We start from the raw sequence: 14,300 nt of genomic DNA, 5'->3' as shown, positions 1-14,300 counted from the left end.
ATATATATATATATATATATATATATATATATATATATATATATTTATTGTATAAGTTAAATTAGATTATTTATTTGCATCAATTTTGATACATAGGCATTTCTGTAGAATCTTATATATGTTTTCTGTTAATTACATGTGTCTGATTGTGTAAGTCAGGGTTTCTAAGATCAGCAAGATCAAATTGATGATGCAAAGTCCTCAAAAAATCATGTATCAAATATGATACAATTGGTTTTAAAGGGTTAAGAGTGGCTAAGGTCCAGTGGTTCTGTTTGCAAAAAAGGATTTGATAAAATAAGAAATAGTAAGGCTGAATGTGATTTTCGTATGTTTTGAACTTTAAAGATCCTATGTTTTTTCGGCTCAAAAGTGAACCATTCAAACAAATAAACTATTTTCATGTTAAGAAATAAACACTGTTTCTGCCTGTGTACTGTCTGTTTATAAAGATGTAACTGTAAAAATGTTCTGTCTGCCATGTTCAGCTGCAAGGAGAAACACTACCTGGATCAAAGTAGATGCTGTGCCACGGGCACATTTGGATAACAATGTGAATCACTCAGCAGAACATCTCAAGAGTCCACATTATGCATGTTCCACCTACAAAGGAGATATATGTCCTAAGGGTGTGTAAATTCAGACAGTGAATGTGTGCTCTAAAGTAACTTTCTTATACCTTAGGCTGCAGACATTTTTATCTTATGTCCTTGTCACTGTAATTGCAAATTGCATCAGATCATTAGTTTATGTCTATAATTCTGTAATTTCAAACATTTTCAGAAAGTGTTATGTTATGACATGTTCATTTAAAGCAAAAGTACTTACTTTTTAATACATTGTTATTAAGAAACATTTCTCAAAAGTCTTACAATTTTGTTGCACTTGCCATCATTAAACAATCTTTAATGTATCTTGGCCCTAGCAGCTTAAGATGCTGATTCCAATGCAAGCTGAGTTTCCTCTTAAGCTAATGGGACCTCACTCTTCCCATTACCTTCATTTAAAGATCTGAAAGTCTGACATCTTCTTTTCTATCTACCTCTTGGAAAGAGGCACTATGATAAAGTACATTAAATGACTATAAAGTAGTTTTTCATCTTAGCCCATAAAAGAACATATTGGAAATCCTTTAGCAAAGTAATTAGTGCTCTGAAATAACAAGGGGACTCTTTAGAATTCAAAAATAAGAATACCTTTTTTTAAGTAAATGAAAACGGAACATAACTATGCTTATGAAGATTGTTTGCATAACAAAGATAATCCTAATAAGTTTAAGATTTTCTAGTTTGAGTTTCATATTTCTGTTGACCGTTTCTGTTGCCATTTTTTTCAGGTTTCTATTGTCCTTCTGGATCTGCTTACCCTAAGCTGTGTGATGTTGGATTTTACTGTAACCAAACTGGTCTAGATGCACCAACGGGGCCCTGCATAGCTGGTTATTACTGTCCTTGGGGCTCCTCTGACTCTTTTGTCAACCCCTGCCCCTTCGGACACTACTGCCCAGTTGGAACACCACTTCCAATCCCCTGCCCTATAGGATCCATTAAAAGTGAGATATTTTTTAATATAGCTAAAATGATTTCATCAACTTAATCAAATGTGTTTTGATAGTTTTTTGGGCTCTGTGTTACAGCTTTTTAAAATTAGTCAGTAATCTCTTGACTTTCTGAGATGAACAGTATTCTGACACAAACCGGAGCCGAGTTAAAAAGAAAACTGATCCACTTTGCTGAAATTGTTATAATTTCTTTGCAGTGTTACCCTTGGATGTCTGTCTGGCTCACTGATGTGGGAAAATATGAAAACCTCCACTGAGGCATATTTTGTCTCCTTTGGGTGCTCATAAATAATTGTCACAAAATGGTTTAATTGTGTAATCATATTCTTGTCTTGCGACAGACAACTCCAGGCTCATTAAGAGTTTGCCGTAGCTTATTTGTGCCACTATGAATTAGAAACAGATAAGGAAACAGCTACTTTGTAGTTTGCATTTGTATTATGTTTTTATTTACTTTAATGCTGTAATTATTTCAACATGCAAAGTGATTTAAGATTAGTTCAGCTGAAAAACTCAGCTGTCTGTATTCGCTCCTTTTTCTTTAATGTAGGCATGGTGGATGTGGTTTGGCTAAACAGAGTCATCGGCATATTAGTTGATGAAAAATCTTCATAACATATAAATATCCGGATGTGATTGAAAGTTTATATAGCCTTCTAATAGAGACAGAAAAAAACCCACAGTTGCCAGTAAAATGAATTGAAATTGAAAAATTAATAATAAATAAAAATGATAAAAAAAAAAATAGAAATCATGACATTGATTTTGATCATTATTGACCGCAGTAGCGGTAGTTAGCTACTAATAAATTAAGGAAGTAAACAAGCGTTATGGAGCGCCCAAACTAAAATTTTGTTGAGCAACACTTGATGCACGTATAGTTAGTTGTAATGAACATTTAGCACATAACTCTCTTAATAGAGAGACAGAGTTAATGTTTGAAAAACAGGGCTAACTGTATTATCAATACAGGGAAAACATGTAATTGTTGGGTGCAGTAGCCCAGGCAATATGGCTAGAAGCACAAAAACCACTCCCCGTGGGTCCCTTTCATCATTGTCCTTCTAGATTCTCTTTTATTGAGACTAATTATGTGGACTACATTCATAATTTTTATTAAGTATTTCCTTGAAGTATTTTTGTAAAATATCAATGTATTATGTTGTCCTGACACAGAAACCTCTGGAAAATGTATTGTTTTTATGATTTTGTTGTGACTTCATTTGTTAATTGATACTTTTGAAAGGCTTCACATTTACTTTAGTCATTGTTTAATAAATTTTTTCTCTCACTGTACCATTGTTGTTCGTTAAACACTAGATTCCCTCGGTGGATCCACAGTGGAGACATGTAAGCTGTGTCCTCCAGGTCACTACTGCGCTAAGGAAGGGCAGACTGAGCCGAGTGGCCACTGTGCAGAAGGCTACTATTGTCCTGAAGGACAGAGTTCTCAAAGACCACAACTACATGTCTGCTCACTGGGACATTATTGTGAGAAGGTCAGTCATGCTCCATTAGTCCTCAAGCTCTTGTCAGTCATCACTACTGAATTTTGCATGAGCTTTCCATGAAAGCATACCTTGGTATGACACGCACGTTATTGCATGCTGAAGTCACTTAATGTCTCCCGACTCGGTAAAGACTATTTCTGGTTTCACCTTGTGTCTCCCGACTCGGTTAAAACTATCTCTGGTTTCACCTTGTGCCATATCTGTCTCTACTCTTCACGTGCTCTGCAGTTATTACTGTTGATAGGACCTGCTCAGCAGGTGAAAAGTATTTTGAATAATTCATAATAATTAATTTCAGGGCAGTGTGAGGCAGACACCTTGCAATCCTGGCAGTTACCAGCAGAGACAAGGCCAAGGGACCTGTGAAACATGTCCCCCAAGTTTCTACTGTCAAGATCAGGGTAACTAATAAATTGTATGAATCTGCTTTCGGCAGCTGATAACATGAGCTTTAAGGAAGTAACTGTTTCATTTGGAATCTATGCATCAACACATCAGGAATGAGTCATCCACTTCCCTGTAAAAGGGGATTTTACTGCCCCCCTGCATCAGTGAATCCACGCCCCTGTCCCTCAGGGACCTATGGAAACGTGTCAGGACTTGCAGAGAAGTTCCAGTGCACGCCATGTGACCCTGGCATGTACTGCAAAGGAACAGGTAATATGGAGACATTCCTCTTAATGTCAGAGTATTACACTGTGCAAAAAGTTACAATGCCAGTGTAGATGTTTACAACTAATCAGAAGCATGACTGTCATGTTTAAGCTTTATAAGAATTATTTAGACATTTTTCTGAGTAGAATAACTATTTAACATCCAACTGCATTCAACATCCAACTGAATTAAAGAACAAAAACGGGCACACAATTTTCCATTTTTGCTTGATTTTCTCTTATCCACACAGGGTTAATATGCACTGCCAAAACGAACTACAAATAAGTAAAACTGTCTTAAATTAAGTCTATTTACCCATAATTTGAGTAGGCAAATATGATGATTTCCCAATGGGATGATTGTTTTTACTCTTAAAATAATAGCTAGAAAATATGCACTTGAAATACAACAATGTAATTGTTTTTTCTTATTTTAAAATCTTAAATGTAAGTCTTGTTCCATTGGCAAAGGGTTTCCCTTACTTCCTCAATTCAAGACAGATGCACTTATTTAAAGAAAAGTTGACTTATTTAAATTGCCATTTTTGCATTATTATGTTTACAGGCTAAAGTAAAAACATGTTTGACCTCTCCTACCATTAGAAATTACAGATCATCTAACAAGTTTTAATGAGCATCATTATATTTTTTAATAAAAAAAGGTTAAAAGCAGTAAGAAAAATTACATTGAATATGGACTTGTTGTGACATTGATGCCCACTATAAATGTGTTGAAAATTCAAACAGTCTGGTACAATTTGAATAAGGCGCTAAAAACTATTATTTGTATCGTTCAATTAAAAGAATAAATAAATTAAAAAGAAGTGCACTTTCAGGGAGAACTGTTCCCAGCGGGCTTTGTGCTGAGGGCTACATTTGTATTGAAGGAGCCTCTGAACATTCGCCAGCAGACAATCTGACGGGATTCCAATGCCCTTCTGGGTATTACTGCCCCATGGGAACTTTAGTACCAAAACCTTGCCCTAAAGGAACATACAGGTACAAATTTAGCTGTATCACTTTGTACTAGCCAAATCTTTCTGTGTTTTTTCTTTCTACATAAAATATTATCTGGAAAAAATATGATCTGAGCATAAACTTCATTTTAAGCTGTTTTAACCTGTTTTAAATATTTGCATTCTCTTTAGTATCTCCAAGTAATTTCACTTTCAACCATTTTGTGATCTGTTTTTTTAGTATATAGGTGAACATGTTAGCCTTTATTTCTGTGTATAATATTATCAACTCCTTCTGTGTTTTGAAATATTTGGGACAGTAAACTCCGTGGGCTGGCAAACAGTTCTCAGTGTCAAAGCTGCTGTCCTGGATTTTACTGTTCAGAACCTGGTCTCTCTTCAGTCTCTGGACCCTGCCTCCCAGGTAAACGTGGTTTCCTTCAGACTTTTTGCCACAACTGAAGATGTGCTTACATCTAAAAAAAATCAAAATAAATAAATAAACTGATGTTTTATTGCATCAGTGTAGTCTTACAACACAAAATGTAAAATGTCCAACATTTAGATAAACAATATCTAAATATTGTGGGGGGGGGGGACACAACCTGACGAGTCAAAAAAAAAAATTTACACTCATCGAGTCACATTCACACATTCCCACGCTTACACCCCTAAGGGCACTTTTTGGTTTTGTGACTGTGCAATAATAAATCAACAGCCCCTCCATTCCTCACTTCCACTTGAGCTCAGACTCTTAAACCAACCTGGATTCGCAGACTTTGAGCCTAGATGTGTGCTAAATGTCTCCTTCCCAAACCTAAACCCTTTTTTAACAACTGAATCAGATAATTTAGCAGCCGGGACTACCTCCTTTTACCGTCTCTTTGGTTTATGACAAAATTCGGCCTTACAGCAAACCTGCCAGACCTCGAAGTATACCTAAGAACCGTGTTCATACATGTATTTTACACCATTCAAGAACTTACCCTTACAAATGTGGTTCAAAGATGTGTTGTATACACCCCTATATACATTTTAACATGCTTTATGGGTATGCTCTAGCAGAGGTTGATTCCAGCAGCATTTCAGCAAGATTAAAAAATCAATAAACCAATTATTGTACCATTCTAAGACTACATATGCTGACTCTAACCCAAATTGAGAGTCAATTTAGGTTAAAGGAACAAACACAAAGTTCTTCTTATTATTCTTAAATTAAGTGTATTTGCAAGCTTCCATTAAGAAAAACATTTACATTCTCTTAGTGGTGAAGTTTCTTACTCACAACCCTAAGAAACAAATTTCTTCAGCTACTGGTCTAATAGTAATAAAAATAATTTAACTTTATTGATCTCACAATGGAGAAATTTATCTCTGCATTTAACTCAGCCCCTTGGAGAGCAGTCGGCTGACATTGTGTGGCACCCGGGGAGCAGTAGGGGATTAAGGGTCTTGCTCAGGGACCCAGAGTGGAGGCTGTGCTAATCGAACCGGGTAGTTGCAACCTTCTCAAAGTACAAGCACACAGCTCTAACAGCTAGGCCAACACTCTCCCCAAGTCTTCTTGGAAAACTGTCTTCATTTCTACAGGACTTTTGCTAAGAAACTGACCTCTTAACCCCCAGCATGGCCTGTCCTCTTGGAAAACTGTTTTCCTTTTTATACAGGACTTTTCCTAGGAAATGAAGTCCTTCAGCCCAAGTACCGCCAGTCTTCTTGGAAAACTGTCTTCATTGCTACAGGACTTTCCTGAAAAACTAACTTGTTCAGCCCCAGGATGGCCAGTGTTCAGTCTTCACCCTTAGTCTTTAGAACAACTGATAAGGATAAACTGTACTAAAGTACTTGACCTGTCTTGACCCACCAAAATCCATTTGAGGAATGAACAGCTTGTACTTTTACTATGATGAAACTGCAAAATTAATTTCAAATCATAAGCAGAGCAAAAACGTTGAGTCAAAACCTTTTGCTCTTAGTAGTAAGGATTGACCTTTAAAAAGAATAGTTTCTTACCCTCAACTTTCCAGAGTCAAACCCCATCTTGTGCACACCCATGCTTTTGTAATTTGGTTTTTCACTTTAATCATGAGTCTCAGCCTGTCTTTCAACTGCCTTATTTGGACTTGGATTCCTGAACTTGAATTATTACTCTTCAAACCCTGGTGGGCCAGAACTACTTTTTCTTCTGGCTCATCTTGGAACATCTCTCGGAACCTCTTTCCCATTTCTCTTCGCTCTTCCTCTTCAATCTACAGATCCACTGATCAAGTTTAAGACTACAATAAAGTACATTCCTGTCTTGATCTATCAGACTTTGGCTTTTTTTACTAAATAGCTACAAGAACTGGAACCCAAGGTCAGCTCTCTCACATCACAGGGAATGGTAGATTTCTTCTTTCTTGCTGCTGCATCTAACGCTGTTATATCTTTTCCCCTGCTGACGAAGAACAGAGCACTTCAGGGAGGACTAAGTGCTAATTACTATTCAACCAACTTCTTCTGACTACTCTCTCTTTTAATCAATGCAGCTATGGGAAACTTCAACGCGATATGTGTACTTTCTGTCTAGCCCATAACAACCCTTAGATCAATGTCATGCTTTTCACAAGCTCCCATTTACAGCCACTGAACCCCCATGCCACTGGAAAAATGATCAAGAACTAAGTAAACATTTCTTAATTTAAGTGTATTTACCCTTAATTTGAGCAGTTAAATAAGATGATCTGCCAATGGAATGAGCATGTCTACTCTTTAAATAAGATAATTAAATAAAAGCACTTCAAATAAGACAATGCAATTTTTTTTCTTATTTTGAATGTTAATTTTATTGTTCCATTTGCAAAGTGTCTCACTTACCTCCTCAATTCAAGAACAAATGCACTTGTTTTAAGAAATGTTATATGATGCTAACATGGCAACGACTACCCCTTCAGGCTTGTGGCTTCCTTTTTATCACCAACTCTTTCCTCTCTTATCCAGCTTTCTCAAACTCTTCCTCTCCTGTTTATCACGAGGACAGTTCCTTTATTAAGGGTGGAGGCCCTTCCACTTCTCCATTTTCTTTAACTTTAAACTTTTATTTTCCTTATTCAAAACATAATAATAATAACAATCTTTTACATTTCTTAAAAAATACCCTCCCATTATACTTTATTAAAATATAAAAACAACCAATTTTTTGACCCAAAAACAATTGTTGAAAAGCCTTAATAACAGAATGATTCATTTTTATATTAAATCAAAGAAAAGCAGCCTGAAACAATATTCATTCTCATTTTCTCTGTAATTATTTTTTGGCAGGTTTTTGGCTGCTGTACAAATCAGCACTCACCACATGGTGTTGTCAAATAATATTTTATAAGATGACTGAAAAAGCTTGATTCAATTTGATCAAAAATGTGTTTCCCACAGGTTACTACTGTTTAGAGGGGTCTAGATCTGCCTCTCCTAGTTCAGGTGAATCTGGAGATGTTTGTCCAGAAGGCCATTACTGTCCACAAGGCACCGGTGTTCCTTTACCCTGCCCTCCTGGTTTTTACCAGAACAATCCTGGAAGCAAAAGCAAAGACGACTGTAAACCCTGTCCGCCTGGTAAACATTGGTTAATACAGCATATGCTCCAATTTCAAAGGGTATCAGTTTTTCATCCTTTAAAGTTTAGATAATTTCTCTAATAATGCTTTTTCAGGATGGTTTCAGGAATTATCTGGCCAGAAAGAGTGTATTCCCTGTCCTGCCGGGTTCCACTGCCAGGCTCTAAATCCCTCTCCGAATAGAGGGACTTCTCTTGGAGTCTCCAGTCCTCTTCCCTGCCCAGCTGGACACATCTGTCCCAGAGATGGTCTGGACAGTCAGCTTGTCCCATGCCCTAATGGAACCTACAGCTCCAACCAGGGTCTTATCTCTACAGGTAAGGAGAAAGATTTTGAAATTATGAGACCCCAACACTTTTGTAGAATATATAAGCACTTTAAATATATTCTGATGAAATGTGTGTGTGAGGTAGCCTGTTTTCCTGTTGGGACTAAAGTCACAGCTTTGATTCTTTTACTTTGCAGGTCAATGCTTAATGTGTCCTGCAGGTCAGTTCTGTGGATCAGAAGGTTTGACTGAGCCTTCGGGATCGTGTGCTGATGGTTTTCTGTGTCTGATGGGTGCAAAGGTGCCAAATCCAACTGACAACAGGACTGGATCTCTCTGTCCTCCTGGAATATTCTGCCAAAAAGGGCTTAGAGCAGGTAGATGGAATAAAAGATTTATCTCATTTGATTAAATAAACAGTTATGACGGATAATTTGATGATAATTTATTCAAACCATTTACCATACCAGGTTATTGCAAGGCTGGGTTTTATTGTGACTGGGGTTCCATCAAGGCAGATCAGGCTGTGTGTCCAGCTGGTTTCTTTTGCCCCAGTGGAACACCAGTCCTCTTAGCTTGTCCTGCGGGAACATTTAGCTCGGAATTGGGCAACACTCATCAAGACAACTGCAGCACCTGTACCCCTGGATACTACTGTCAAGGTAGAAATCAATAGATTGTTATAATATGTAGCAAAAAGAAATGTCGGCTGAAGTATAATCAAAACACCACAAGTTTATAAAACCTGTAGTATTATTAACACTATTTACTGTTTTTGTACTAATTAGCATTTTGTAATTAAGAGATTAAGTGTTAAATGGATGGAGCTATTCAATTTATTATCTTTTTTAGAACCACCAAAGTAACTTGCTCTTGAAAACGCCTTTCATATATATTTGGTCAAGCAGCTGATGGTAGTTGATTGCTTTAGCGTTAGAGATGGTGAAAGAGTATTTTATGGTTAAACCCAGATTATTTTTTTTAGCAAACTACATAGATAAATTATTGCAAAATGGTGGAATTTCTCCATTTTATTTCTTTTTTCTTTGTCTTAGATGAAGGTACTGTTCAGCCAGTACATTGTCCTGTTGGTCATTACTGTCCTGCAGGGCAGATTTTAGCTCAAGAATACCCATGCCCACCTGGTACAGTACAAAGTCGACTCGGAGCCTCCAGTCCTGATACTTGCAGTCCCTGCCCTGCTGGTTAGAAAAAAATATTTAGCTTTTTTTGTTTCATAGATCATTTGTATGCAGTAACTCTGATGCCAATGCTTTTTACGTTTTCCTTCTGCAGGAATGTTCTGCTTTCAATTTGGTCTGTCACAGCCCTCAGGTCTGTGTCAAGAAGGATATTACTGTCCTGCAGGATCAACCAGTCCAAATTCCACAGATGAGGTGTTAGGATTTTCTCTGTTGCTTGTGAATTTTACATGTTTCCACATATATTTATCCATTAATCTTATAAAAAATTATGAGATCATAACAAATCTAAAAATAGATTTAACTTTAGGTGAAACTTATTTCACCTAAAGTCACCAGTTCACCGATGTATTTTTAAAAGAATGTCCTTGGTACATTTATTCTTCGATTTAACACATTAAAAGAGTCTTCAATCTTTTCTATTCCTGACCATTCAAGGCTGTTAGAATATAAACAACACTGAAAGGAGGAAAACCTTAAGGCAACATGACATAGATTTGGCAGCTTCATATTTATTCTATCATCCATTTATCTATTTCCCGGCTGGGAATCAATCCCAGAACCTTCTTGCTGCAAGGCAGCAGTGCTATACACTGCTCCACTGAGCGGACCTTATTCTATCAAAGGAAACATATTTTTGATTTGATAGAATAAAAATTATTCTTTAAAATTCACAAAAACAAAAATAATGGAATTATACAGCATATGGCTAATGTCCTTTGCAATGGTAAGTAGGTTCTTTTGGTTTAAGAGATATTTCATTTGTAGGGGAGAGGATCAAAAGGGCTCCTTGGATCGTTACCCTCTGTTCTTACATTATTAATATTGATTTGATGTAATATAGTACATAGGAAACAGACAAAATTTATAAGGTACTTTATTTACCTTGATAACTGTTTATATAAAATGCAATGTGGTAATTATTAACTGCTTACTTAGTTTGTTTCATATTTTCATTCCAGGGTATATCAACCAACAGCCGTGTTTGTCCGTCTGGTCATTACTGCCCATCTGGCACCCGCCATCCCCTTCCCTGCCCTATTGGTTCTCTTGCAATTTCCAAAGGACTTAAAGCAGTGGAAGAATGTCCACCCTGCCCTCCTGGATTGTATTGTGACAGACCTGCAATTTCAGATCTTTCAATCATTTTGCCATGTCATGCTGGGTAATTTTTTGTTACATTCTTCTTTACATTTTTACAAAAGTTTATCTAAAATTTGATTTTACAGTTTAAAATGTAATATCCAGCAATATAATAATTTAAAGTCATAGGGAAGCCATATTTAAATGTCAGATTATTCTGGCTTAAACATGTATATAAATGTACTCTTTATCATACTATATTGTCCCAAAATTTTGAAAATTTCTATTTAAAAAGAAATCCTGTCTTAGAATCGTTTTAACTTTTTCAATAAAAATACCCAGACTTATTTTATAAGCAGATGTTTTGCACTTCTTGTAAGACTTCATTAATGTCACTAATGCGTTTCCCAAACAGTAAAATAATTTAACATTAGTACATAATAATCAAACTTATATGCTTTAATTCAATAATGCATTAATTTAATAATGCATATATCAGGAATATGTCTGGCATACCTGTGTAGCAAGCAGATGAAGTGGTATTTTCATTATAACTATAAAAAGTGACAAATAAGAAGTCAAACAGGATTCCCAGCTAACACCAAAGCCTGGTTTATTGAGAATATAAAGGCTACTCACCTAAACAGACAATTGAGATATCAAAGCTCTACGTCAACATTTTTCAATCTCAAAAAAGTTGTAACTCATTTCTGTGTAGATTCTCATTCACCCAGGTCATGGCAACCACAAAATATGCTTGAATTGGAAGGCAACCGGACTTTCGCTCAGTTTTTTAGTAGTTTCAACACCTATCCAGGAGTCTTTCTCAAACCTGTTGGTTTGCACAAGGGCTCATATGTTTCTCACAGTGCTACAAACAAAACTTAAATAAATAAATAAAAACCTGAAAATAATAAATGTTAAAAATAAATATGAAAGTCATTTAAAACATCTATCATTTAATATGGAAGAACTGATTTTGTTCTTTGACTGATAGATAAAAAAGATAGGAAATAATGTGTTTTAATTTAAAGAAGCCTTTTACATGTTGTTAAAAGGTGCTATGTCAAAAACAATTTAATCATTCCAAAAAAAAAAAAAAGTATTTACTGTCATTACATTAGTTAAAAATCTCGTTGTGTTTCCAATGGCATTTTGAAATTCATGGGGGCTCGATTAACTCCAGTTTTTGAGGTTTGATAAGAACTCCCTATCATAACCCTGATCTTTAGCTCCCTCCAGATTCTCTACTAGACGCAAGTCAAGATTCCCTTCGGCCGATATAAACTTTCAAAATGAATATGATTCAAAGAGAACATGTTTGTTAATCTATGAAATATTTTATAATTAGTTTTTATAATAAACATTCCATGCTGTCGGCTGGTTCACTGAGGCTCCCTGATAAGGACCAACTACTGTACAACTCTTCCCTTGGCTGTCACCACAGCCTGAAGAAACACTGCTAAAGAGGAATGGAGAAGCATAAATGGACAGGATAAATAATTAAAAAGCTTTTGCCAGCTTTAAATGTATGTTTGTTTGTAATGGAGGAAGTAAGACAAACACGGGTGTCATTATGTCAAAATGCTAGCATAGCCTATGCAGCACAGCTACATAAAAATATCCTAAAATGTAATAAATTGCTAAAAAAATCAAGGGCATATTAAAACAACACATTATTACTTCAATTAAGTCAAACTTCTGTAAAATCGAACTGTCCACTTAGGAAGCAACATACGTTAGCAATCAATTTTAGATGGTGTTGTTCAACTGCAGTAGACAATAGGTGGAAATTATCGGCACTTAGCAAGACACTCAATGTAGACAACTCAGACCACTTCTCAGTACCTATGCTTTTTGGCTTATGTTTTGGTCAGTTTTGGTCATTTTACTCGTGGTAGAGCTCTACAACCCAAACAAGTGGCTGAGGTAGTGCCACTTAAATGTGAGCTGTGCTAAGAACATTTCCAGTAGCAGGGGGCACTACCGGGAGGCCAGTAGACCGGGAAACGTGGAGAAGGCCGTAGGAGGGCAACAACCAAGCAGAGGGACTGCTACCTTCGCCTTTGTACAAGGAGGAGCACTGCCACAGCCCTGCAAAATGACCAAATGCCAGACACCATGCATTAAGCTTGGCATCTGTCAGAGAACACCAGTGTTGGCAAATTTGCAGTTGCACCCTATGCTCCTTAAAGATGAAAGCAGGTTCACACTGACCACATGTAACAGGGTCTGGAGAGCGATCTGCAGGCTGCAACATCCTTCGGCATGATGGATTTGGCAGTGGGTCAATAATAATGGTGTGGGTGTAATTTCTTTGGAGGGCCGCACAGCCCACCAAGTGCTCGCCAGAGGTAGCATGACTGCTATCAGCTACCAAGATGAGATCCTCAGACCCCTTTTGAGACCCAATGCTGGTGTAGTCTGCAGGATAATGCTAGACCGTATGGGGCTGGACTGTGGTAGAAGTTCCTCCAAGATGAAGGTATTGAAGCCATGGACTGGCCTGCCAATTCCCCACCAACATCTCGTTGCAACACAAACTGTCCAGGAGATGGCGGATGCTTTAGTCCAGGTCCCCATCTGCATCCTTCAAAGGTCTATGGCTGTGTCCTTAGAAGTCAACATTACGTAATGCCCTATGTTTATTTCCAGTTTGGTGCGGACTAACCAAGCAGGCAAAACCCTCAGGTGAAATATCCACAAGTCACAGTTCATTTTTGGCCAACTCCAGCATATCTGTTGTAGAACTGAGAGCAAAAGTGTAACTTCTAAGGCTGAATTTGTCCCTAATTGGAGCAGGTTAAAGCAGTTGAATTAACCAATTTGTAGTTTTGTTAAAAAAATATATAGTAAAAAAAATTGTGATTGATTTTATGATTGCGATTGATTTTAATATAGATTTTATATTTGAAACAGAAAACCCAGTTTGTCTACTTTTCTTTAAAAAGCACAACTTTTTGTCACTGAAAGTTGGAAAAATATACACAACTACAAAACTTCTATTCTTTTCTAAAACTTCAAAACTAAAGTCACAATTCACAAGTACATACAGTTTAGATTCAAATGAACTTCATACTGACAACGATTTCCTTCATTCTGAAATTTCTTTGTAAAGTTGATTACAATCACTTTTTAAATGAAGAACCTGAGGAAGAATGAAAATTGTCCTTTGCTATAACACTAAGACCAAACCAGATGTGTGACACTGGAGGGACACACCCACACTGTGTCAAGTGTGGTGGAAATTACTTGAGGACCCAAATGCAGTGACTGCAGTGAGTTTTGCTGATTTAATAATGTTCCAAAGGCCAACAGAAGCAAACATAAACAAAATACAGCAAGCCAAAATCCAGGAAATGTCAGGTAAAACACACATTAAGGGCAGAGAAACGACAAGGAACCGGCAAACAGTAACTGAAGAGGATGAGTATATATGGGAGACTGAACAAAGACTTGGCTAATCATCAGAC

At 36.8% G+C, this 14,300-nt stretch overlaps 1 protein-coding gene across 1 annotated transcript in view; it reads left to right on the top strand.

Moving 5' to 3' along the window:
- LOC107087616 overlaps positions 1-14,300 on the top strand; it is an 80,959-nt gene that overhangs the window by 42,645 nt on the left and 24,014 nt on the right. The window contains exons 55-68 of the mRNA XM_015379293.1: positions 489-629; positions 1,337-1,552; positions 2,882-3,060; positions 3,371-3,473; positions 3,571-3,729; positions 4,562-4,724; positions 5,002-5,105; positions 8,093-8,272; positions 8,370-8,591; positions 8,740-8,919; positions 9,013-9,204; positions 9,598-9,747; positions 9,839-9,939; positions 10,707-10,909. Coding sequence (XP_015234779.1) covers positions 489-629; positions 1,337-1,552; positions 2,882-3,060; positions 3,371-3,473; positions 3,571-3,729; positions 4,562-4,724; positions 5,002-5,105; positions 8,093-8,272; positions 8,370-8,591; positions 8,740-8,919; positions 9,013-9,204; positions 9,598-9,747; positions 9,839-9,939; positions 10,707-10,909 — 2,293 coding nt within the window. The remainder of the gene's footprint in view (positions 1-488; positions 630-1,336; positions 1,553-2,881; positions 3,061-3,370; positions 3,474-3,570; positions 3,730-4,561; positions 4,725-5,001; positions 5,106-8,092; positions 8,273-8,369; positions 8,592-8,739; positions 8,920-9,012; positions 9,205-9,597; positions 9,748-9,838; positions 9,940-10,706; positions 10,910-14,300) is intronic.

Source organism: Cyprinodon variegatus, unplaced genomic scaffold, assembly GCF_000732505.1.
Source record: "Cyprinodon variegatus isolate N-32 unplaced genomic scaffold, C_variegatus-1.0 Scaffold10, whole genome shotgun sequence".
In the NCBI taxonomy this organism is placed as follows: domain Eukaryota; kingdom Metazoa; phylum Chordata; class Actinopteri; order Cyprinodontiformes; family Cyprinodontidae; genus Cyprinodon; species Cyprinodon variegatus.
Note: the sequence above shows the minus strand (reverse complement) of the source record. Positions and strands in the feature narration are given on the sequence as shown.